Source organism: Epinephelus fuscoguttatus, linkage group LG15 (genome assembly GCF_011397635.1).
Source record: "Epinephelus fuscoguttatus linkage group LG15, E.fuscoguttatus.final_Chr_v1".
Taxonomy (NCBI): domain Eukaryota; kingdom Metazoa; phylum Chordata; class Actinopteri; order Perciformes; family Serranidae; genus Epinephelus; species Epinephelus fuscoguttatus.
In genome coordinates, this window is record NC_064766.1 from 26,297,507 (window position 1) to 26,324,281 (window position 26,775).

The 26,775-nt window shown below is 39.8% G+C and overlaps 2 protein-coding genes across 3 annotated transcripts; one reads left to right on the forward strand and one right to left on the reverse strand.

Moving 5' to 3' along the window:
- Positions 1–625: 625 nt before the first annotated feature.
- Positions 626–23,309, forward strand: zgc:153913 (carboxypeptidase N subunit 2). Of its 2 annotated transcripts, XM_049599000.1 has the most exons (3): positions 626–1,018; positions 20,619–20,678; positions 20,819–23,309. In XM_049599000.1, exon 3 carries the CDS (start codon positions 20,825–20,827, stop codon positions 22,388–22,390), a length of 1,566 nt encoding a protein of 521 aa, XP_049454957.1. In that variant the 5' UTR covers positions 626–1,018; positions 20,619–20,678; positions 20,819–20,824; the 3' UTR covers positions 22,391–23,309. The 2 variants fall into 2 exon arrangements, with proteins under 2 accessions (XP_049454957.1, XP_049454956.1); XM_049598999.1 differs by lacking the exon at positions 626–1,018 and having other exon boundaries at positions 19,644–20,678.
- On the reverse strand, positions 14,838–19,506 carry cldn1 (claudin 1). Its single transcript, XM_049599004.1, has 4 exons — positions 18,430–19,506; positions 17,359–17,523; positions 17,018–17,102; positions 14,838–15,296 (listed from the first exon to the last, which is right to left on the reverse strand). The coding sequence occupies exons 1-4, from the start codon at positions 18,650–18,652 to the stop codon at positions 15,134–15,136; spliced, it is 636 nt and encodes a 211-aa protein (XP_049454961.1). The 5' UTR covers positions 18,653–19,506; the 3' UTR covers positions 14,838–15,133.
- Positions 23,310–26,775: the final 3,466 nt, after the last annotated feature.

Consider the following 26,775-nt stretch of genomic DNA (forward strand, 5'->3'; position numbering starts at 1 on the left):
GGGGATGTTTTTTCTCTGGTGGTGCACTGGTGGAAGCAGAGCGGTGCGGATCAGTGTTGATGATGACATGAAAAATGAAAACAATGTCCACTGTAAATGTAATAATATTACCCCAAATCCTGTTTGTAACGCGTTATACTTCAATGGACCCACGTGTCACCCACAGCTGCATACCCTTAGTTATGCACAACTTTAAACCTTAATATTAGTTAAAGGGCCAGTGTGTAAAATGGGTTGAAAACCATTGAAAACAGTGACATCAGTGGTCAAATTCTAGATTGCAGGGCTCACTCGCTCACCCCTCCCGTCGGGTAAATGACGGTGGCCTCGTAGGGACAAAAAGCCTTGCGCAGACATGAGTTTTTCAGGAGTAGGTCTATCTAGTGACGAGGTGAATGTTTATTTAGAAATCTAAACCATGTTACGATATTGTAATTAATCCCTCACGAAGCAGGAGACCAGAGTAGCATTCGGGAAAAAGGCCAGTTTATTTGAGCACTCCAAAAACTCTGGTAACACTCCAGGGGGTAAAAGACTCCGTCCCAAACTCTGGCTCTTCTGGTGTAACACACACACTTAATACACACATACTCGTTTACAATACCAAGCAGGCACCCCCTCCCCTCTCTGCTCAATCTCCAGCCCGCACACTGACTGACAGCGTAGCCTGTAAACAGAGCTCAGCTGTTTATTTAGCCTAGCAATATCTCCGGACATAGCAGCTGCAATGGACGACTTTGAACGCAATTTTGAAGAGTCTCTTGTAGCGGACACAGACCCAGAGCCATACCCGTTTGTGCCGAAGCATACAGATGAGGAACTTGGATACTGAGCGGGTGAGAAGAGAGGCTGAATCCTCCGCTCACATTTTGCTGCACAGAATGGGATTCGGTGCTACCATCGTTGGGGAGATATATCATCAGGAGGAAAAGCGCCGCAGAGAGTGCATCACAAGGAGTGAAGTTGCATCTTCTTTTCCTCGCAGATGACGTTCGGGTTCATTCTCTCCTGTTGCGTGGTAAGTGTGGTCCATTCGCAAACTTTATAACTAAAAAAACTTTTTACTACTCTCTATCGACGAACTACTAACACTCTGCTGTTTCTTCCTCCTTCTTCCTTCCTTCCGCTGTCTTCGTTGGTTTATTTATACACACAAAACGTGTTCTCTGGCTGGCTGGATTGTCCACTCGGTCTGCCGTACATACATGGCAGCGCAAGATGGCGACCTCTCTAAAGCAAGGCCCTTGCTATATATATATATAAAAGGCTACAAAAACCAAACGAATTTTATTTTATAGTGATTATACACTTATATAAACATATTAATGGGTAGAATATTCATATTCAGATTCAGATTTGACAATAAACCATGCCAAATATTACACACTGGCCCTTTAAGCTGGTGAGTTGTATAAAAGTTTACCCCCCACACAGTTGTCATTAATGTTAAAATTAGCAATAGAGACCAAAAATGTTTTCTGCACCAGGCTGTAAACATGTTTATTCCTGCTGTAAAGTCAGGCATTTCATATTAGTGTCTATGGGCACTGACTCACTTTTGGGGGCCAGCCTCAAGTGGCCATTAGAGGAACTGCAGTTTTGGCACGTATGCACGGATTTCATTTTTCAGCCTCAGAGATTGCTGCTGGGACAGAGCAGAACATATTACTCAACTCTTAGCAAAGTAACTGGAAACATGTGTGCAGGGCCTTTAATTGACAGTTTAAAGTTACATCCACAATATTACCCCAGAAACCCCCCCCCCCAAGTGGGAGTCGCAGAGAAAAGTGCGTGATCCCCCGCTGGCTTCCCACCTGTGAATGGTGATATTTATTGTGTCTGTGCTGTGTTTTTCCTGCATGCTACAGCAACATCCAGAAATTCAGGCCAAGAGGCACATTAGGAGTACATAATTGGAATTCAACTCGAAGGCTCCAAAGCAGTAATTCCAAAAATACAAAGAAATACATTTTAAATCCACAACCACAAATCCACAGCTCACTATCGTGAGAGCGGTAAAGTCAGCGTGTGTTTGGAACATAGATATAATTTCTGGCTTTCCAAGTCTTATGATCAGAACCATGTGTCCGCCACGTGGAGGGTTCGCTGTATTTGGTTTAAGCTCAAAGAGAAACATTTGAATGGCTTTTGGAGATGATGATGAAGATGAGGGATGAGATCATACTGAGCAACACTACATCTTAAAATGTGTAAGAAATGATGGAAACTACACATGAATATGAATATGCCAATATCTGTGATGCTGTTAGTTAGATTTATTGCACAGTTTGCATTGAAAGCAAAGTAAAATTAAAAGTGAAACAAAAAAATCAACAATAATTCTGAAAAATTAATGGCAGGGATTTTTAATTTAACATAGATCATGTATAGAAAATTTCATTCAGTTCACTTCAATTCAAAACACTTTATTCATCCCTCAATTCAAGACAGTAGAGCATGAAAACACATAGACAATTTATTTACTCACTTAAAAATCAGTATAAAAATACAATTATGGCAAAAGTGTTTGAAAGACACACAAGAATTAATAGCAACGATATCAAACACAGGTCAAAGAAAATCCCTATAAAACAAAATCCAAACTTCCAATAGAGCACGAACAAATAACATTTAAACCATGCTTTTATGATCCTCTAAATCTTTCCAGGGGAACATTAGATTTTGGCATATTTCATTTCTACTTTTATCGTGTTTTTGAGAATGTTTTGTTTGGATTGTGTAAGATTTGAATCAAACTTTGTTTCAAAACCAAAGCAGTGAACATTTAAACACATACAGATACCTCTGTGGCCCCGAAGGGAACTCATATTGATGTGTTTTTGTAACTTTAAGGACATCGTTTCCTGTATATCTTGACAGCATGTGACTCCAGAGATCCTCATTGGCCTACCTTGAACATGTTTCTTGAGGTAGGGTGTGGCGATACTCAGAAAAGCAGAGGTGAAGGGTCTCAAATTCAATTGGCTTCCTCTTCCCTTAAGAGGGGAGGAGGAGGAGGCTGGGAGCCAGAGGAGCAGTGATGCCTGGCAGTGTCTCTGTGTTTAAATCACTTATGTCCACGTCTTGGCCGTGCTGTGCTGGACTCCCGCCAGGAATCCAAAACCTGCATCTGTCAGAGTGAGAGAGAAGTTGGAAATATTCATGATGTGATACGAGGAGAGGGAAGCTCACAAAATGTTTTATCTTGCAGTTGAAAGTCAAGCGAGTGAAGATTTGTGTAAATGTTGGAATCTGAAAGTGGAACAGAGAGGCCTTGAGTTTGTTGTTGCTGAGTTGAAGGTCTGATCATTAGAGCTTCACACAGAGAGTGAAGCACTGCTGCTTTTGTTTTCACGTTGATGCTTATTAGTGAAAGTTTTGAGACTGCATTCGAGTATCTCCTTCATGGTTTAATATTGTGGCGTATTTTATCACATTGTCTGTTAACAGGATAGTTTGGATCTTTTAAAGTGAAGTTGTATGAGGCACTTATCCAGGGGCAAAAATCCCATTTCATAGTTGGGGGGGGGCAATAAACAGTAAAATTTTAGAGAATAATTCCAGGAGGGGACAAGGAAAAAAGTTGTAGCCTGTCTTTTATACAGCATCTTTTACCGCAATTTGACGCTTTAATCTTCTCTCCATCTCTCCAACAGGCAGAGTGAATGTCTATACCTATGAGAAATGGCTTAACAACTAAACATTTCCTGCAATTAAACTGGTAAACTGGTTTATAAACAGTGTGCTGTGAGATCTGCCACTGCGCACCTCACAACCGTGCGTAATAGTCGCGCATAATGACCGCTCCTTGTCGGTTAGACTGCACGTCTCTCATGTTTGTCTCACTGACAGGTGGAGAGCCTACAGACAGGTACCCATTAGCTATGAGCCGCTCCGTCACTGACTGCTCTTGTCCTGTCCTCTCCCTCTTCTTTCTCTCCTGTCCTCTCTGACTATCACTAAACTCTGAGCTTAATCATTAGCTTTTAGCTTAGCAGCACTCGTAATTGAGTAGGCTTTTGAACAATGCAGGAGAAATGTTGCAGACAGTTTATATTATCAGCCTGGGCCTGGGGCTTGTTGAAACAGTAAATGGGATGTGTTGTAACTTGTGTAAGTTAAACTGTGTCTGTGTGAGTGTACATCTTACCCCGCGATGCGCAATGTGGGCAGCCGGGTCCAGCCACACGTTGCTACTGCTGCCAAGCAGCCCCGCCTGTTGGAAAGAGTGTGGGATATACCACAACTAGGAATGGGAGTGGAGGACTAAATCTTTTAAGATTTAAATTGCACATTATTGCGCGATTATAATGAGCACCGCTTAGATTGTGCTTTCAATAAATACTACTGCACTGTTCAAAAATTATTAATTGTGTCTCAAGTTATTCTAGGGGGGGACAGCTTTACTGAAGGGGGAGTCATGTCCCCCCTGTCCTCCCCGGGATTTCCGCCCCTGAACTTATCCATAGTCAGTGTATTACATACATGGCGGTCAGCAGATCCCCAGTTTGGAGAAGCAGCCAATACAGACGCTAAGCAATGTACTGCTGTGGACAGGGGCAGCAGCAAAACGTATATTAGCCACCGTAAACATTTCACGTGTATGTGGGTAACCTGATTCTTGCTTCAGTACATGTAGTAGTGCATATTTTAACTAATAAACGCTGTTTTTGGGGGGCTTTTAAGAATTTTATTGCCAGGCTGTAGAATATCTTCTTATCACTAGTTTTTTGACGTTATATATTTGCTTCTTGTGTTCTGTTCCCTGGCTCAGATATTAGTTCCACAAATTTTTAAGGTGTGTATTTATCAAGTGTTTTACTCTCTGGTTTTAGCGTAACTTAATCCTCCTCGATTTTAAGTTATTTTATCCTCTGTTCTATTGTTAGTAGACGTGTTTTAAGATAATTGATTTCCTCAGCTTTAGCTAAAGCAGCTCTGACTGCCAAAACTTGGCGGCACAGTGATGCAGTGGTTAGCATTGTCACCTCACAGCAAGAGGGTTTCTGATTTGATCCCAGGGTGGTGGAGTCCTTCTGTGTGGAGTTTGCACGTCCTCCCTGTGTTTGCGTGGGTTTTCTCCTAGTATTCCAGCTTCCTCCCACATGTGTCAGCCCTGTGATAGTCTGCTGACCTGTCCAGGGTGTACCCACCCCTCACCCAATGTCAGCTGGGATAGGCTCCATCCCTCCGTGACCCCCAACAGGATAAAGAGTCACAAAAAATGAATGTCAAAACTTATTATATTGTATTTCTGTAGAATTAGGCAATGGAGCCATCCAGCAGGTTTCCAATCCATCACTTTCAGTGCCTGTTTATTTAGATTTTGCATGTCTAACATAAGCTGACAATCTAAAATTACACCTAAACATGTCATTTCAAACTCAAAATGTAACTCACCTCATTTCTCTCTTTCTCATCAATCTTTATTCTTACAACCTGTCCTGACTCGGAAGCCGCTAACAGCTTCAGCTCTCCATCTGTGCACTTGTCAAAGCCACCAGACTCCACTGACAAAAACAGTAACTTCTGCTAGCTGAACACGGGAGCTGCTGCTTCACTCAGGTAGTTTGTTTGCCGCAGCCACACAACAAAACAAACAAAAACTGACAGTGAGCAGTTGTAGACCAGCAGCTCCTGTTTTCAGCTATGTTAAATGACTGTTTTTCTCAATGGAGACTGGCTTTGAGGAGAGTGGTGTAACAGCATTGTTTCACCAGAGACTGCTGTCTGACAGCTCGGTAAAGCAGTGAAAATATTGGAAATGTAGCCTACACTTAAACTGACATTGATTATTTTAAGTGGGACTATTTTTCAGATGGCTAAAAAATGTTTCGTTGCTGACCCCTCCACAGCAGTACTCCAGCCTGACCCACTTCAGAAGATCTGAACTATCCCTTTAACAACCTGATAACTGTCATTGTATAGTATCATCACACTTTATCATGCTCAGCAAAACACAGAATTAAAACTGTGGTCTAAAATAACCTCTCATCACTTCAAAAAGCTGAATTGTAATGACATATGTGCATCACAAGAATGTATCACATACATATCCGTGTCCCTCTTCTCCATGCGGTGACGTTAAAAGCACTGCTCGTGTTTACTCCTGACAAATATGGAGGAGGAGGCCCTGGTTCCCATGGAGACACTCATCTGTTTTGTACAGAAAGTGATCCAGGTGTTGGAGGAGGTCAGCGAAGTCTGAATAAGTGTTAATGAACTGCGAGTCACACTGCTATGAGTTGCAATGAGAGTTGATTAAGTCAATGTGACACACACGCATGCATATTAATCACTTCACACACACGCACACACACAGCTACACACAGACACACACTTGAAAGATTTAGGCTTCCTGTCATGTTGAATGAAAAATCTCTAAGTCAAGCTGATCTCATTAGTTAAGCTTCAAGGATCATCTGGGCAGGGTGCATATATCTGTGTCCCCGTGTGCACTGTGTGTGTGAATCCTCTCAATCAATTTGTGCTTTTACTCTTATGAAGTACCCAATTTAAATAAAAATGCTTAACAGTGTGAACAGGCGGCTGATCGAGACAATAAATGCACAGGCAAAGCTTTCAGCAGGAGGTCACAGTCATATTAAACAAAGTGCAGTAATACTCCTAACAAGTGAGTCAGCAGGCAGGTTGTTTTCTTTCCGTCTACTGGATCCAGCTTTAGGACCCCTGAGGTGAGACCCCATAAATTACATCAGTGGGAGACAGACAGTTAGTACATTTAATATGTTACAGACATGCTGAGGGCCTCAAAGGACAGGGCAACACAGCTCAAATTAATATCATGATACTGATTGTTTAATTATTAATATACATCACAAGAAAGCAAATGTACACTTTATTACATATGAACTATTCAAACAAACAAAAAACTGTACTCCACATTCAACCCTGTAAAACACATGTGATGGTGATGAAGATATGAACCTCCCAGACTGTTTCTATGCTCCTGTGTGGGGTCCCAGCTCCTGAGTGCAGAGTGGATCAATAGATCGGGTTGTTTTGATCAGAGAGGTGTTACTGTGAAACTCATACTGGAGGATCTCTGCCCAGACCGAGGCTCAGGATGTTACTGGCGGAGTTTTAAATCAGGTGAGAGGGGACCTCTGCTGGTTGGCTACAGAAGAACCTCTACTGTAATAAACAGCGGTGGAAAAAGTGAGTGGATACTTTGCGTCAGTGGGAGTACTATGAGTGAAAATCTGCATTCAAAATCCTACTAAAGGAAAAGTACAAAGTATTATCAGCAAACGTATTTCTCACTCAGGCAAAAGGTCCCTGAGATAGTTATATTGTTATAAAATTATTGGGCTGATGTTACAAATAGAATGGAAGTAGCATTTTACTGTTGCTACTGATATGACATTTGGATATTTTAGTTTGTTGTACATTTATAAGCTCTCTTCATATGTTTTCTATGCTAAAATCTGAATCTGTTTAGTAACTTGTGGTGGAGTAGAAGCATAAAGCCCCCCCAAAAAAGTACACGAAAAAATAAATAAATAAATAAATAAATAAATAAACATGTTTTCCATTCTACCTGTAGTAGATTTTATCGGTCTAGATTGTTGGTGTGAGTTGCAGAGTGTTGGAGATATCAGCTGTAGAGATGTCTGCCTTCTCTCTAATATAATGGAACTGGATGGAACTCGGCTTGTGGTGCTCAAAGCGCCAAAAAAATACGTGTGAGAAACTTAACAGCAATGTCTCTTTACAGAAATCATGACCCAGTTACTCAAGATAATCCACAGACCTTGTTGTGAGCAGTTTCATTGCTCACTGCAAAGAAGGAAGTGTGCATCTACTGCTAGCTCGCCTAGCACCTCTGAGCTAGCTAACATTACAGTTCAGCTGAGGAGGACGCCATTAATGTTTATATCTCCCACTAACACAAGCACGATCCTCTTACCCATGAGTATATGCACGCTTCCTTCTGCGCCGTGATATGGTTGGTGGGTGTAGTTCAGTAGAAGGAAAATAGTTCCTACATGAACCACTCACAAGGAGGTCTGTGGATTACCTTGGGCAGCTGGGTCATGATTTATGGAAAGAGTGCCATCTAGTTCCATTAAATTGGAGAGAAGGCAGACATCTCCACGGCTGATATTTCCAACACTCTAGATTAATAAATAGTAGTACCTCTGAGAGGAAAAATATGTATCTTCAATTTTCTGGGTGAACTGTCCCTTTAAAATAGATTAAAGGACCTGAATCTGCAGTGTCTCTATCGGTAGTTGAAATGTACCCCTTTGCATGTCCCTCTTTTATACACACACAACACACGTGCATTAAACAAGGAGGTAGCACAGGGTCAGCCATGGCACAGCACCCCTGTAGCAGTTTAGCTGTACCCAGGAGGTGAACTGGAACCTCTTCAGCCGCCAGGCCACACTGCATACTTGGTCCATACGAGACTTCAGTCCACGACCCTCTGGTTCCCAAGCCAAGTCCCCACAGACTGAGGTACTGCAGCCCAAAAACATAAGCTTCATTGGCAGGAAATCAAACCCAGGCCTCCATTAGCAGGAGAGAAATATATCCCTGAACCACTAATGCTAGATAGCAAAACATATTTTAGTATAAATGCAGTTTTTACACACATTTTGTATAGAGACAGCTGGGTCACTGTTTTTTAGAAAATGCAATGGGATCAGATCACTATCAGTCAATTATACAGACAAATATAGAGTATAAGAGGACAACAAGGATGTTTGCTTATTTGTCTTATATCTATTATAATCTGCAATATTTTGGGAGAGTTTTAAAGTTAGGCAGTGATCACATTTCAGTGACATTTCTTCAACTGTCAGCATGTTTATCTAATCCACTGCCAAACCCTCAAAAAGTCATTGTATCCCCTTCTATGACAGGAATATTTTATTGCTTTTCACTATTTGGTAACACACCAAGCTATTTATATAAATATATAGTGAATGGATCTAAAGGAAGAGTTGTTGTAAATTTAGTCAGTGTCTTGGATTGCTGCAGTGTGAGCTAAAGCCGATCTGTACCTATAGTGTTGACATTAGCTGAGACGCTTTATTAAAGGCCACAGAAATTACTGGAAGACGGAAATTATTTTAGCAGAAGCAGTTTAGTTTCCTGTTTGATTTCGTACCCCCTCATTGATTTTTCTGTGATGTCTGGCAGCTGCACTCTGCTGATTGCAGCAGTTTGAGTTAGAGTCTGGTGCAGATCCAGATCCAATACTGGCCTGGAGCGGGGGGAAGCCCTCGAGTTAAGTGCTCCTCTGTTGGTGCACTTCATCAGCCTAAACGGCCAGTTGTTTTACAAAGACCGTAAAAGTGTCGTTCTAAATGGGTTTTATTGCAGCGTATCCTCATATTTCATGGGTCATTTGCTGAAATGCAAATAAAATATAAAATAGCGTTGGTGCCGCCATGCAAACATGCCCTCAATGTATTCTATATGGAGCAGCTGCGCATATGTAACTTTGGGGAATTAACTTATACTTTCATCTAACATTTAGGGATGCTCCTATATATGTGTCTGAGTATAAAGTGTGCCAGCCCAGTCGCCAGAGGATAATGTTGGCATTGTGCATTACTGCAAACCACAGATACATTACAGTTATACATTTCATAAGAATCATATTGTAGCAGGGGGACACTAGGACGCAGGCAAAATTTAACCAGTCAAGGTGAGAACACCTGAACTGTTAAGAGGCTCATGGATCACAGGTGTGTGAACCTCATTCTTGATCTGTGATCACTCCTGTGCACATGCTTGCCTGGTGAACAAAACTATATGTTTTAAATTAAAAAAATATATATTTTTAAGGTAGTTTGGTGTACAAATGCTCTCCGAGGTATTGTTTTTTTGCTGTAAACACTGAATTTGTTGTATTTTTCATTGCAAAAATGATTGAGTTATAAAATATGGGTCTGCCAACGATTTACTGTGTGTGAGTGTCTCTAATATAAATCAATGTTTGCCTGTGGTTAAACCAGGATAAACATTTGTTGTGTTCAACTCACAGGCAAAGTGCTGGCTGCCGTTTATTTTACATCGTATTTTATGTTATTCGTTCTAAATAGTTTTACCTGTATTCTAGTAAACAGAACATATTAATGTAAAGTTTTATCTTTTCGTGCTGCAGTTGGTGTTGTCCTCCAGTCACAAGAGCAGCTGGTGCAGTTGGAGTTCACCTGTTGAGTTGTGGTGATAGAATTTAAGGTTTGCTGTGGCGCTGGTAGTAGTTTGGAAAAGGGGTCTTATTTTGTGTGTAGCTTTGGTTATCCACGTATAATACTTCCAGTGCATCTGTCTATGGACTGGTGTGCCACACTCCTGCTGCAAGATGCTGTAACTTTCAAGTGCTTCAATAATTACATTGCTGTTAGGGAGCCTGAATTCAATAAAAAAGCCTGTTATGGCATTTTGACCCACACTGACTGTTGGCTTTGTTACTGAAGTTTCCCTGTAGTTACATGAAAGTTAAGTTGGGTGTCACAATATCAACATATTGTCAGGATGCTGAGGGTAAAGTGAATGGCGTGTCACCAAGATGAGACGCTTGCTAAGCTGCAGACCACTGTCCGAGACCAACAAACCACAAAAACAGTTATCTTTAAGCAACCCGTTTTTGTGTTTCCAGCTGAGATATTGTAATTAAAAATGATTGTTTTTAGAATAAGACTTTGCTGTGTTTCCAGCCAAGATAGTGTCACGAAAAGTAGTTGTTTTTCTACCAGGACATTGCTGTGTTTCCAGTTGGGATAGTGGCACAAAAGGTGGGTATTTTAAGCCAAAACCAGATCTTTTCCTATCCATAACCAAGTGATTTTTGTACCTAAACCTAAACCTAACCAAGCATTAACCACAGTGTTGTTGAAATGTAAAGAAATGTAAAGTTCCACTGCATAATAACGTACAAATGTAAAGTTTGCAAAGACATACAATGCCAGCGTTATTTCTGGTGACTGGGCTGAGTGTGTATAAGTTCAAAGGTCAAATCTGAGTACAAGTTGTAGGTCACAGTGGTTTATTGTCACTTCTGTCACTAGCTCTATTAATAGCCTGAAGAATCCCAAACATTGTATTTAAAATGCTCCGACTCTCTTCTTCGCTCTGACATGTAACATGCAAAATGGTTAACAAAGTAGGAGGCTAATAACTGAAAGAAAAAACATTTAAAGAACATATAGTTTGCTAATTGCAAAATAAATTAATCACTCTGTCTTTCTCTGATCTGTACATGTGTTTGCAGTGAGTCATTTCTTTTATCCAGTATACTTGCTGTCATTTCTCATTACAGAGTTTCATGTCAGGCATTAGGAAAGTGATCCAAAACTTGTCCTCTGTCGACCTCTGGTGGCCAAACATGAGCATCGTCGCCGTTTGTTTCAGCTACAGAAAACTTTACAGTTATCTTATTTATTAAATCTTATATGTCATTATAATCTTTTTTAAAATTGATGAAAAAAAACATAAAATGGAAGGATACTGTCTATAAAGACTGAAGTCACCTTGGCTGATTTTCCTCTCCTACATAACATTGACACATATGAGCCATATGTGTCAATGTTTCAGTGCTTTCCCAGATCTTGTTCTTTATGAATAGCTCATATAAATCTGTCCCATCAGTACATTCACAACTGTTCTTTCGGTGTACGTCATCATAATGAGAACTGAACCATTGTCAGTCATATGAGTCCATTAGTTCCGGGGAAATAAGGGGAAGAAAATAAATCAACATTTCCCATCACCACATCAAAACCACAGAACCTGAACTCTGAGTGCACTTTCTCTTCTCGTATTCTGCTCCTCATTTCAGGAAGTTGGACTTGAAAAGGCCTGCTGCAAGATTGTTGGTACTTCAGCGGAAGATGAGTCTCGATGATTCATTCATTCATACTTTCTGTGTTTCTCTGTGACTTCTCAGGATGTGAAACTGGATAACATTCATCCATGTGTTAAACAGTGAATATGAGAACGTCAGTGGGATCAGCTGCGTATGCTAAAATCAAACTAATATGAAATTAATATTTTTTATTTTTTAAAAGATCCAATCCACTTTATTATTTATATAGCACACTTTACAAACGGAGGTTAGATATGCAGATATGTCAAAAAGTAGGTACATTCTTTCTGGTACACACTTTTTCCTCCAAAAATTTGACTCATGTATTGTAAAGAATGTGATATGGATGGTCATCATCCTAAAGGTCCAGAGTTTTAAGACACTGACCATCCAAACTAGTTGCTGTAGTCCGAAATCCATTTAAGTTGTACTGTTCTTTACACTTTCCATACACAAAGCTGTAGGTTTCGTTCTAACATTTGGGGGGACATACATGAGACAGAAGTTTAAGGATGCTCCTCCAGGTAATTTTAACATCAAACAATCAACTTTCTACATTCTGGTCAATTTAAATGTGTCCCCCCAAAATCTAGGCCTAGGTCCACATTTCTGTTTAACTGTGTCTTACCTTTTTACCAGTGTTTAGACTGATTGACTACATGTCTCAGGACAATTTAGTAGCTAGGGTCTTTGATTAGTCTTAGGTGGTCTGCTCTAACCCTAACCCTATTTAACATATGTATTTCTATCATGCCTTGGTTGTGCTTATATTTTAGCTGTTTGTGAGTAAACTAAAACTAAAACTGAAACTGAATGCAGCACGTAACTGTGACAAACCCTGCTTTGAGTCCAGGTGGGGACCTTCCTCCCCCCTTGCCTATCTCCCTCTTGTAATACACATGTGTACTGTCTTTGTGGTTTTTACTTTTTGGTTTAAGAAGTTCAACATAATCTTTATTTATTGTCACACATTTAGCAATTTACACAGTAGTTAAACTGTGGCAGATTTACGGATGTTTCCCACTTCAAATGGTGCACAGCAGCCTGGTGTTTGAGCAGCAGACATGCCAGACGGTGGCGCCCTCTGCTGCAGAATTACTGCACAGTATGTGGTGGAGGTGGCACAATGGAATCAACAGTGTGCTCACATTGTTGATATAACAGTAGATAAAATCATGTTATGCTGGTCAAATGGGGCCAGAGGTGGGGGCGGGAATCTGTGACTCAGATAACTTCATTCAACCCAGAGGAGTGATTCAGTTTTACAATCTACCCAGACCATACACAAACTCACAGTCAGAAACAAGCAGCAGTAATATGTCAGAGAGATCAATACATGGGCAGAGGATCCACGCTGGCACCTCATATTATCCAGTGCATACTGACTCATAATAATCATTCTTCTATACAGAGAATAACACGAAGTCTTGATGTTGATGTGCTAAACATAAATTGTTTGGAATCTGGTCTCCATGAGCTCTGATGACTACACTGAGAAGAGGCATGTTGGGACAGGAGCTGGTGGTTTAAGGTATGCCTGTCGGGAGCCGCTCCCCAGCCTCCCTTCTCCCTGTGTGGGTTAGTTTTGTCTTCCCCGAGGCAACGCATTTCTGCTGCAGTCACTGCTACATGTTGGACAATGAAAACTCTCCTCAAGTTTAACTTTACAAACTTCTTTCATATGAGTAGTAATTGTTGTGTGTGTGTTTGTGTTTCATATGTTACAAATGTGCTAATGAAATGTTCCAGATAGATTTTATCTACTGTACAGATCCTCCCCTTCCTAAGAAGATGCTGTCACACTGTGTCTTGGCCCTTGCATTGGGGGATGTGCTGTAATGAAACACTTGGGGAGAAATAGTGGAGGTGGATGGGGAACTTTATCACCACACATCTATAAACACACACATGCTTGTACACATTTGCATACACACAGGACTATCTTACAGGGACAGTTCACCTCAGAATAAAAGATACAAATTAACTTTACTGCTAGTTATTAGTCTAGATTGTTTTGGGCCAAGTTGCCAAGTAGCGGAAATATTGACCGTAGAGACCGAACCGCACCTGTCAGTCATATCCCCTGGCAGAAGGAAGCGTGCATCTACTGCTAGCTCACCTAGCACCACTGAGCTAACTAATGTTACAGCTCAGCTGAGGAGGATGGCATAAACGTTTACATCTTGCACTATCTCAAGCATGAGCCTTTTGTCTATGAGTAGATGCACGCTTCCTTCGGTGCGCTGATACAGTTGGTGGAAAGAAAATAGTTCCTTCATGAAACTGCTCACAACAAAGTCTGTGGATTATCTTGAATAATCGGGTCATGATTTCTGGAAAGAGACAATGAATTCTTTTTCCTTTTCGTTGGCGCTTTGAGCTCCACAAGCTGAGTGCCATCTAGTTCCATTATATTGGAGAGAAGGCATACATCTCTACGGCTGATATCTCCAACACTCTGCAACTCACAGCAGAACAATCAATTTTCATAAATACCTCTATGGGTAAGAAGAAAAATCTGTACTTTTGATTTTGGGATGAACTGTCCCTTTAACTCAGGTCTCACATAGGTAATGACTTCTCTTGTTATCATGTGCTTGTTTACATGTATATGTTCTCTTGCCCAAGCGTTATGTGTGTCTGTCTAAAGCACAGGGCTGGTGCTTTTCTATATTTTTCTTATTGTCAACAAAAAGACGTACACATAACAATACTAAAACCAACCATGATTCAAGCAAGTCTTACCTCTTTTAGCAAAGATTTATACAACTTATTCTAAACATTATTATTCCTGTTTGGTATATTTGCTTTGACTCATTTAAAAATATAGCTGGGAAGGAAAGAGTGGGCTGGTAGTTAAATGACACAGACAGGGTCGAGCTGGTTTTGGGCTTATATGGGATTTGATTACAACAAGAGAATATAGAATGACACCAGCCTTGTGTTACACATGAAACAAAACCACATCTGAACACTATAAAACACACAGTACTTGGAAAGTAATGATGATTTTATTTTACATAATATGAAAGAATAATGACTCCAAACAAAGCAAATAAAAATGGGTAAACGTTGTTGTCATCTTTAATAGTAATGCCTGTTGTTGATCTGTTGAGGTTCCCTTTCTTAATAATTAAAGAATGAAAAGCACCAAATACAAACATACACCAAATGTAACACCTGCAAATATACATGTTGCAAAAATAAAATAAAAAAAATATCTGAATGACATACAGAAGACACATCCCTGCAGAGATAGCACTCTTCCATCCAGGTGGAGTGATTGTCCTACACGTAGTCCTTGCCCGGCTGGCCTGCAGAGCGGGACGGCGGGTAGCGTGGAGCTTTGCTTGAGCTCTCGCCGGAGCAGTTGGCGCAGAGGAAGCCTCCTCCTATAAGGATGAGACATGCAGACCCCCATCCAACATACAGGGCGCTTCCAAATTCATACCTGTGAATAAAACACATTACACTGATACTAATGTGGACATTTGGAAAAGATGATATTCACCAGCATTGCTCCTTGAGTCTCAATACAAGCTGATGTTGTCTTCAGTTAGATCTGATTCACAGCAGCTAATTAAATGAACATGAAAGAGTAGGCTTGAAAATTAAAAGAATAGTTCAAAATTTGGGGAAATCTGTTTACTTGCCTTAATTGCTGAGAGTTAGATGAGAAGCCCGATACCACCCTCATGTCTGTACATTAATTATTATAAAGCTAACACCAGCAGCCAGTTAGCTTAGCTGAACATAAAGACTGTAAACAAGGAAAAACAGCTAACCTGACCGTGTCCAAAAAGAGTAGAAAATGGTACGGTATGGTTTTATATGGGCTTATGTGCTGGACACGTGATCAATTTATAAAATATGCTGCTGAGCTGTAAAGTATCAAAAAGTATATAAAACAGTTAATTTTTATGGGCGGATTATAAGCAAAGGGGCCCTGGGCACAGATATACAAAAGGCCCCACCATCTCTCCTACATAGGAGCAAGACTTTGCGGTGGTTTTGCTGATTTCTATCATTGTTTTGTGTCTCTTTGTAGTCATGATGCATCTCTTTGTGATTGTGTGCCTCTTTGTGGTAATTGTTGTGACTTTTTTGGTTGATTTGTTCCTCTTTGTAGTTGTTTTACATCTTTCTGTAGTCATTTTGTGGTTCTTCAAGGTTATTTTGTGTCTTTTTGGTAGTTTTCTGTCTCTTTGATGTCATGTTGTGTCTCTACAAAGTAATTTTTTGTCTTTGTAGCCATTTTGTGTCTCCTCAAAGTCATTTTGTGTCACTTTGTAGTCATTTTGTGTCTCCTCAAAGTCATTTTGTGTCACTTTGTAGTCATTTTATGTCTCTTCAGAGTCATTTTGTGTCTCCTTAGGGTCAATTTATGTCTCTTTGGGGTCATTTTGTGTCTCTTTGTAGTCATTTTGTATCTTTTTGGGGTCATTTTGTGTCTCTTTGTAGTCAATTTATGTCTTTTTGTAGTCATTTTGTGTCTGTAGTTATTTTGTGTCTTTTTTTGGTAGTTTTGTGTCTCTTTGTGGTCATTTCGTGTCTTTTTGGAGGTCATTTTGTGTCTCTTTGTAGTCATTTTGTGTCTCTTTGGGGTCATTTGGTGTCTCTTTGTAGTCAATTTGTGTCTCTTTAGGGTCATTTTATGTCTTTTTTTAGTCATTCTGTGTCTCTTTGTAGTCATTTTGTGTGATATTGTGGTTGTTTTGCAACTTTTTGTAGTTATTTGTGTCCCTCTGCAGTGCCTTTGCATTTTGTGTGGCCATTTTGAGTCTTTTCCTCCTCCGCACCTATTAATTTGAGTGACATTTGCAGATAAAGGACGTGGGTCCCTGACAATTTTGTCCTGAGCCTCGTAGGCATTTAACCAATAATACCTTTGTATTTTTATTTAAGTAAATTTTTGAGGGAAGGACTTTTATTTGTATGAGAGTATTTTTACAGAGTGGTACTGGATGAGTACTTCTTCCACCACTAAAATGTATGTAAAACATGTATGCATGTAAAACTAAATCATAACTTGGACTGGCAGGGGAACAACAGCATAATAAAAGACAGTTTGCTTGGCAAGTTCCCCTCCTCTGTGTCATGACACACAGCCACATTGGTAACTGATTGTTAGTGTGAATTCCAGACTAAAGGGGCAGAGAAGAATGACCTCACCTGGAATTAGTTGGAGTGAATGGGTCGTAGAAGTCTTTTGCTATTCTGTGGCCATACCAAGACGTTCCCACCAGAGCAAGCAGAGCTGGGGAAAAAACATGGGCAGAAAAACATTTTATATCATTGTTTTACGCAGGTTAAAACACACAGGATGTGTATCATTTTTATGAACCTTCAAATTAATTACAAGCCAAATCATGTTATAAACCTGTTGCAATCCAGTGGTCGAAGCAAAACGTACAGTAGTGTGTGGCAAAAATATCTCCACAAGCCAGATGATGTTCAAACAGTGTTGCATGTGTGTGTGTGTGGGTGTGTGTGTGAACTGAATGGACTCTGACCAGCGATGATGAAGATAACCCCTCCAGCTAGAGCCACTTTGTCCTTCTGCTGCGGTTGTTCTGCCAGACAGGTGGTGCACTTCATGCCCACCGTTGCCACCAATATAGCAATTAAGCACAGCGTGATGGCAGACAGCATCAGCCCTCGTGTGCCCAGGACAATCCCTGGAGAAAAAGACACAGGATCCCTTGAACTCGGCAGGTTTCATTCAGTCTCACAGCTTTCTAAAGTTTTTATTTATCTATTTATTTTTGCTTTGACCTTTGACCTTATAAGTAAGTAGTTGAGTGTCCTTTCTTTCTGACCCTGTGTTAAAATCTCGCCAAAATTTTATTCCTTTATGCTTTCTAATTGCAACCACATTCTGATACCACATTCTTCTATTTCTAATGTATCCACAGTAAAAGCTTCAATTAAACTTGAGAATTTGAAAACTCTTTTTATTGAATCTCAGTGTTGACAACAGGCAAAAAAAAAACAGGCGGGAGTGCTGACGACATGCATAACATCCAGGTGAGGTGTGTTCTAAACATACCTATCTGATGGAGCTGGTATCAGCCTTTCATAATATAGAAATTACAAATCCTTTTACACAAATACATTTTCATTTGAAATCCATAACCACCCATAACATCTATGGTCTTTGAATTGATTTCGAAGAAGAAGAAGTTTCTAATTGAATCAGGGAGCTGCTGGTATTTGACTGACATGTCTCTACACGCAGGAAGTCCTACACCTCTCAGAGGGTTTGAATGACCAGAGAGGATTACACATTCCTGTTTTACAGTTTGCACGCCCATGAATCTTATGCTTTTAAATTGAGATTTCTCATACTCACAAATTCGATTTCATAAAGTTGTAATGTAACTCTGTTGGGGAAATGCACCATTTATTATCCCATGGCCCATTTTCTTCCCACTCATGGCAAGAAATAGATTTAGGATGCATTACACTGCACTTGGTATTTGTTCACTATGCTGTGTCTAACATGCTTTCATAGATAATGTGATCACTTGCTAGTCTTTGTAAAGGAATCTATAATGAAAACATGATGTGTGGAACAACATTACCTGGTAGTTGGAGGAGTGAATCATACTGTTTACACTGAATTTGCCCCGTGCTCTGTGATGCACAGCTCTTCCACAGCCCTTCGTACAGCGCCTGAGCTGTGATGATGTTGTCTCCTGCGTAGGACGAAGCTTTCCATTCCACCATGGCTGTGGATGCTATCGAGCCGACGAAGCCCAAAAAGGCCAAGGTGAAGCCGAGAAGTTGAATACCTGCGCTGGCCATTGTTTGATTTCAAAAACTAAAAATGGGAAATTGATGAAAATAGAAAAAAAAAGTTTCTTGATGTAGTTCCTGGAGGTTTGGGGTGGTGGATCTGATCCCAAACAGTGTTGTCTACCTGTGCATCCTCTGAGAATACCCTGAGGTGGAGGGAGGATCCAGGAATGCCATCACCTTTGACTGAGGTTAGGAGGAACAGGATGACATCTGGTGGAGGTGATGGTCTCCTACAACTACTGAAACTGCTCCTAAACCTGCAGCTTGACAATGAAACCTCCACGGAAAATGCACAGCTCCACACATAATGTTGATACACTCAAACACAGTAACAAAAAACACTGTTTTCACATCAAGTGTGCTGTTCTTTCAGAGCAAAATATATTATTGTCATATAAATTAGAATAAAAATACATTATACATTATAAAATACAAGATATATTTTGGGCTTGGAATAACTCATAAGACAAACTTAATCTTAAAATACTGTCTTTACACCAGGAATCCAAATGCCACATAAAAATTAATGAATTTTAAATGGTCATGCTCTCCAGTGTGTCTCTCTGGTCCTGTGTTACTGTGTAATGCACTATCAACATAACTATCTATTTCCTTTTTTTTTTCATTTGTGCAGTACTGCTAAATAAATATGTCACTTACTTGTACATGCAATCCTCATTTTTATAGTGCCCTTACATTTTATTTCATGTTTTTGTTTAAATCAATTTTATCCCACATACTATCCCATCTATTTATCTATTTTTTATCTCATTTTATATTATTTTATTTCATGCTATATTTTATTTATCTTTATTTATGTAATTTTAATCTATTTTATTTTTTGTTACTATTTTGTTCTATCTGTACTTCTCTAATTTTAGTCTTTCATCTTAATGTATCTTTATTGTTATTTTATTCTAGCTTTATTAATATTAGATTATCTTTATTTTATTCTAGCTTTATTTATGTGATTTTTATCTATTATATTTTATTTTTATCTTAATTTTCATCTGGTTTTATCTTTGTTATTATTTTGTTCTATCTCTATTTATCTGATTTTAGTCTTTTATCTTAATTTCTCTTTAATTTTATTGTATTCTATCTTTATTTATATTATTTTATCTTAATTTAACTTAATTTTTTCTAGGTGTATTTATGTGATTTTAATCGTTCTTTTTGTTATCTTTATTTATCTTATCTTGTCTATTTTTTGTATTTTATCTTAGAGTTATTTTATTCTATCTTTGTTAATCTAATTTTAGTCTTTTTTATCTTATTTTATCATAATCTATATTTCTTCATATTATGTTAATTTTATTTTTTATTCTATCTTTATTCACATTATTTTACCCTTATTGCAATGTGTGCCTTTATTGCTGAGCTGATTCGTTCTCTCATTTATTACATGTCACTCTACCTCTGGCCCTGTGTTTATCTTTGTGTGACTAATAAAGTAAAGTTTGCTGTTCTGGGTGATGTTATTTTGTTATATCACTCAGTGTTAAATATTCTGCACTGCTGTTTTGCCCTTTTGCTTACGTCTCTAGTGAAAGACTAATGTTTTTCAAAAGACTTCCAGGTTAAAAACAAAGTAAATAGGATTATTAGTATTTGTAGTAGTAATATTTGTTATTTCTGACCTATGTAAGAAAAAAAAACGAATAACTGGAAAGAGTGATGAAAGCATGTGTTCTCTGGGCTCTGTTTGTCTTGTTTTGGTAAACAGTGACTCATCTCTGACAGATTTCTGCTGAAACTAGCATAAAAAAAGATTTTGCTTTTTTCTACATGTTGTATAATATAGCAACATATAAAAAATCAACTATTTTGCAAACTGTGAGCAAATATTCTGAATTAAAGGACTGTCCACTTTTTTTGTCGTGAGCAAATGAAACCATGGCAGGAGCTGGCCGCTGACCAAAGGTTCTGTCTTGCCTAATTCAGAGTTGTTGTCATTTGCACTCTGTGTCAGTTGGCTTGTAGATCCACGAGGAAATTTGACTCAATGCTGCCGGATCCCTGTAACGCAGAGGTATGTTGTATTTCATTTATTTAAACAGAAAATACTCAGTCTTCTCTCGAGGAACAGAGACAAACATGACTGAATTCCTGTTCTCTTATCAAAGCAGCATTTCCTGTTAATTCATAGAAGCTCTCTTCATGTTTTGACAGTGAAAAATGGACAAAGAATTGGGCCTGTGTCTGTTCCTGGTGCTGCTTCTCTGTCACAAAGGCAACACACTGCCACACACCTCATGTCCATACACTTGCCAGTGTTTCACTTCAGTCCAGATACTGTGTGCTGACGAACGGATGTCATCTTTACCCAGGAACATGTCCAGGCAGGTCAAGGACCTTATTGTAATAAAAACAGCTGTGGCGTACCTGTACCCCGACACTTTAGAGGAGAGCCCCCAACTCACCAAGCTTGTCTTCATGAGCAATGCACTGCGAAGTATTCACTCCCAGGCTTTTGAGCATCTGACCGAGCTGCAGGAGCTGGAGATCAGTGGGAACCCCTGGCTGGAGCATTTATTTCTGGGGACTTTTTCAAAGCAGGAAAATTTGATCAAACTGCTGCTTAACTACAACAAGTTCAAGACAGTGCTTCTTGGCATGTTTGACTCTCTTAAAAAGCTTGAAACTCTGCAGATGAAGGGAAACTTCATATCTGAGCTGCCTTCATTTATTTTCCTGAACCTCCACAATCTGCGTGTCCTGGATTTGTCCATAAATAAGCTTGAATATGTAAACAGGGAAACTTTTTCTGGGCTGGCAAGACTGGAGATCCTAAACATCAACAGCAACCTTATCAGCAATCTTACTTCGGACTTGTTTTACAATATGTCTCAGCTGACAGAGCTTCACTTAGAGGGGAATAAGATATCAGAGCTCGCTGACGATATCTTCTTTGACTTAACCAAACTAAAAGTGCTGAACCTCCGTGGAAACCTTCTTACAACCTTCAGTGACAAAGTGTTTGGATTTGAGGTCTCAGATTTGACAGAGCTGAATCTAAAAGGCAACAGATTGACTCAGCTGTCCTCTTTAAGCAGTTTGACGTCTCTTACTGACCTAATCTTGTCCTCCAACCAGCTCTCTGAACTTCCTGGGGACGTTTTTAGAAATGTAACACTCCTGGAGAATCTGGACCTGTCTGAAAACAAGTTCACCCTGCTGCCCGAGATGATCTTTCATGAACTAATTGGCATCAAGTCGATCCACCTACACAAGAACAACCTGAGCAAAGTGGATGCCAAGCTGTTCGAGGACCAGGTGCTCATTCAGCAGCTCTACCTGTCTGACAACCAGCTGGAAAGTCTCCCACTGGGCGTTTTCGACCATTTTGCCATCCAGCACACAGTGAGGCTGCACGGGAACCCCTGGAAATGTGACTGCCACATGTGGTATTTGCACGACTGGGTGCAGAGAAACAGCCGAGACATACAGATGCTCGACAGGATGCTCTGCAGGAGCCCCAGCTTTTTGAAAAGACGGGCAGTCATCTCCATTGAGAAGGACCAGTTGGTGTGTGAGGGGTCTACATTTGACATGCCTGATCTCAGTGGCTGTAGCCTGCAGTCTTCTGGTGACACTGTGATTGTCAATTGCAAAGTGGAGAAATGCTCTCCACTAACAGTGAAGGTACAGTTTCAGGAGGATGACGGCAGTGTAGTGGAGCATATTTTGAAAGAAGAGTTTCAGTGTAGCAATGAGACAACCACTGACATCCCTGCTGAGTAGTTCTTTCTCACACTCAGACTTTGTTCTCTGTGCAAATACGTCGTCATGCATCTGGTCTTTCTTCATACGAAAAGTCAAATTATATGTTCAGACTGTCACAGTCAATACTGTAAACAACGCAGTGGCTGATAACCAGCTTACATGATAAGAGGGGTGGATGAACTCTTTTCTTGTAAAGTTCAAAGTTCAACCCACTATATTTTAAGATCACTGCTAAGAGGAACATGTTAATAATCTGCTAACATGTTGAATCTCCAGTAACTGTCTCTGGCACACTCAGCTATGTGCACCAGCATTATCAAACTGGGCAATGATCGGGGCAGGATATTAAGGAATGATGCAATATGTCCTTTTACGGGTATATCATGTATTTTGCCATTTTCAAGAAGTTTGGGAACAGTTGCTAATTTAAAACGTCAATAAAATGTATATTTGCTTATTCAAGTGATTTGCTCATTCAAACATTTACAACTCTTTGAAAAGACAGGAAACAGTTTGTCCTTATAAGGCAGTGGTGGAGGAAGTATTCAGCATTCAAATCCTTTACTTGTCTGTAACTCTAGAGAAACATAGTTGATTGTTGAGTCTCATTCCCAGGTCGTCAGATACCAACACTTTGGGTTTTTAGTCAGACTGAAACCACAACCCAAAGTGCTGGTATTTGACGACCTGGGAATGAGACTCAACAATCAACTATGTTTCTCCAGAGTTACATACAATGTTTTAACTTGAAGATTTCCATCCCACAATGTAAAAATACTCAAACTGAACTCGTGATGTTTTTTGAGTAAAAGTACTAGCATAATGACAGCCTGTATTATGTTATATTAGATTACTGTTACGGATGCATTCATGTGTATACAGTCAGCTTTGTCACCAGAATAAAATGTTGGCATTGTACACTTTTGCAAACCACAAATATGTTTTATTTATCTGTGTGATACGTATCATATTAACATTTCTAAAGTGACACTGTTCAAATTACATGTATATGAGGACCGCTCAAACAGCAGACCACTGCTCAAGACCAACCAACAACAACACCAAGTACTTTTAATTAACGAGATATCAGGACATTTTGAACCGTGATTGCGGCGACCAAACCGGATGTTATTATGAGACATCGGGAACTGACCAAACCAGGTATTTTTTAACAAGACTTCATGGCATTTTGGGCTGTGTTTGTTGTAGTCTCGCTCACCAGACCTTTCTCAAGAAAAGAAAGGTCTGGCTGGGCCGACTCTCACTTTAAGATTGGAGGAAAAAACGCCCCGGCTGCTTGTATTTCTTTCAACCAATCACAATCATTCTGGGCGGTGCCACAGCAACGGTGCGCTTGCAAAAATATTGCCAGGGGAAACAGGTTTTGGTGTAACACGCCCACAAAAATATCGCCTACAGGATGCGAACCATGGCAGAAAAATGGCTACATCCCCGCAAGATCAAACACCGCTTGCAAAAATATTGCCAGGGGAAACAGGTTTTGGTGTAACACGCCCACAAAAATATCGCCTACAGGATGCGAACCATGGCAGAAAAATGGCTACATCCCCGCAAGATCAAACACCGCAAAAGTTAGTAAAGGACGTGTTGAAAACTGCTACACAACCGGAGGTGGTAGGGCGGGACTTCAGCGGGTGGCTTGTTCCGCCCAATGAGAGGCTGATCTATGCAGCGAACTTCTGCCCACTCAGACTATGTTTGTTGCAACTAACTAACGAGATGTCAGGATATTTCCAGCTCTGTTTGCAGCAGCCAAACCAGGTATTTTTAAAAAGGCTTTAAGACCAAACTGGATATTTTTTAACAAGACTTTGTGAGATTTCGGGCCATGTTTTTTTGCGACAAAACCAGGTGATTTTTAACAAGGTGTTGGACATTTCTAGCCATGTTTACAACAACCAAACCAGGTATTTTTGATGAGACCTTGAGACATGACCATACCGGGTATTTTTTGGCAATATGTCGGGACATTATCAGCCATGTTTGTTATGACAAAACTAGCTATTTTTTAAGGAGTTATGGGACATTTCCATCATATCATTATATTGCCAGCTATGTTTGTGGCAACCAAACCAGGTATTTTTAAGGAGGACATGGCTAAATTGGGTATATTTCAATAAAACATCATGACATTTTGGGCGGTGTTTGTTATGACAATACCAGGTATTTTGGAAAAGATGTCAGGACAAACATTATCTTTCCCTAACCTTAAGCACTGTCACAACACAAAACTGAAAATTAAAATGTAAAGAAATGTAAACTTTAAATCTGCTGTACATGAAACATAATACTTTAACAAATCAGTGGTTTACAAGAAAATACAATGCCAACATTTAGTCTTGCAATTAGGTTGATGTATCATTTAATGTACTGCTGAAGGAGTTTAACCAATTAGAAAATATGTCATATAGGCTCAACTTTACTTTTGTATGTAAAATCATGATCTATGAAGTAATGTGTGGATGTAGTTGTCATTCACATGTAGTGCAGTAAAATGTACAACACCTCCCTCTGGAGTAAAAGTAAAAAATGGGTAAAAAAAAATTGAAATAATTATAATACAAGTAGCCTGCCTCAGAATTGTACTTTAAGAGTTTTTTAGTTAACATTTTAGGTACATTTCAGCACTGCCTTGGCACACAAATGCTTGTAATAGTGAACCATCCTGTCATCTCAGGGTTTTCAAAAGTTGATCGAGACCAACCGGTCCTCCTCTGATCACTCCACTGCTCCCAAACACTGGCAGGGATGATAAAGAGTGAAGGAGGAGGGCAGCCTGGACACAACAAGGCACACAGATGGCTACACCTTCTATACAGCACTCTAACCCGGGGTTAATAAGGGTCAAAGGCCAGGAGGTCGATTGGGTCCTCCGTCCGAGTTGAATGACATCACAATTCACATGACAAAAAAAGTGGTGGCCATCTTACTTCCAAAGCTGGGAGGGATGGCATTAAGTTGGAGGTAATCCTCACTTGAGCAAAACTATGGTATAAACAAGACATTGAACATTTTCAAGTACAGGGTCGTTAGCTGATGAGCAACAACACATGGGGACGTCGTTAAATGCATATCTTTATTCAGTGAGGGTGCCGGGGTTCATATAGAAAATTTAGAGCAACTAATAGAAGAAAATAAGTCTAACATATCACACTCTCCTAGACAAAATATTAGTGAAATTATGAAAGAACATTTGTGAGCTTGTTTGCTCCATAAAAATACTGATTTTAAATTACTTTAACCCAATGCTATGCGCTAATTAGCCTATATTGTGATGTCACATTTGAACTGTAGGTCTAAATAACTGTAGTTTTTTAAGACCAGAGCAACTCTTTTTTTGCATTGATATTGCTCTTAGTAATTTCTAAAATTCTCAGTACAGTCAAAATGCAGAATTACACATGTAGTGTAAGCTTGCATTTCAGCCCTGGTTAAGTGTACCTATCTTAGAAGAAGAAGAAGAAGAAGAAGAAGAAGACTACCAGACTTACATCCATTAGGTCATCAAAGGTGATAAAAGTAAAAATTAAGGTCTGTTGGTCTGACTTGTCGCACAACATAGCTTGAGGAAAATAGAGTTATCCTCAACCCAAAACACCTGTCAGCATCCATCACTGCCAATTACTCTCACTGCCTGGCAAACTTACAGCAGCAGGGTCTCAGTGAAATGATGCAAAGCAGCTCTGAACCCCCACGGTCAGATCCCATCTCTCTGTCCTGCTTCGTGCCGGACACCACGCTCCACACAGCAGCTCTTCAGATGGGAGAGGAAAGAACCAGAGGGGTGGAGACATTATCTGGTGAGACACACAATGTCCAAAACAACACAAAGCACTGGGGGGTTTCCCACAGAGTTTAGACCGGCCTGTGAGGAGGGAGGTGGCGAGGGCAGGGCAGCGTCCTCAGGACAAAGAGTAGAGGTCATTTCAGACTCAGTGCCTGGAATTCAAGGGGAGAGGTTTTGATCTGAAAATGTAAACTAATTTCAGATCAGGTTCCTGTGTATGTGTGTATCATCAATGTTATCATTAATAGTATAGTGTATTAACAACATTGGGCATGTGTTTCAGTCTTAAGGACAAAAATTATAGAAATTAATAGAACATTTATTTTCACTTTGATTATTATTCTCATTGTTTTGGACTTTTTTCAGCTTCACTTGAATGAGCTCAATCAGTCGTGAAATGATAACCAGCACCACATGCTATTAAGAGGGCAGGTGTCTATTAGATCCTCTCTCTCAGCCCATGAGATTGTGATACACATCCTCCATGACATGATGACCTAAACATCTCAAGGACACAAACAGGCCATTTTGCACACTCAAAATGTGAGCCTTGCTTACAAACAAGGGTCAATATTTACCCCTCAGTGCACCCAGA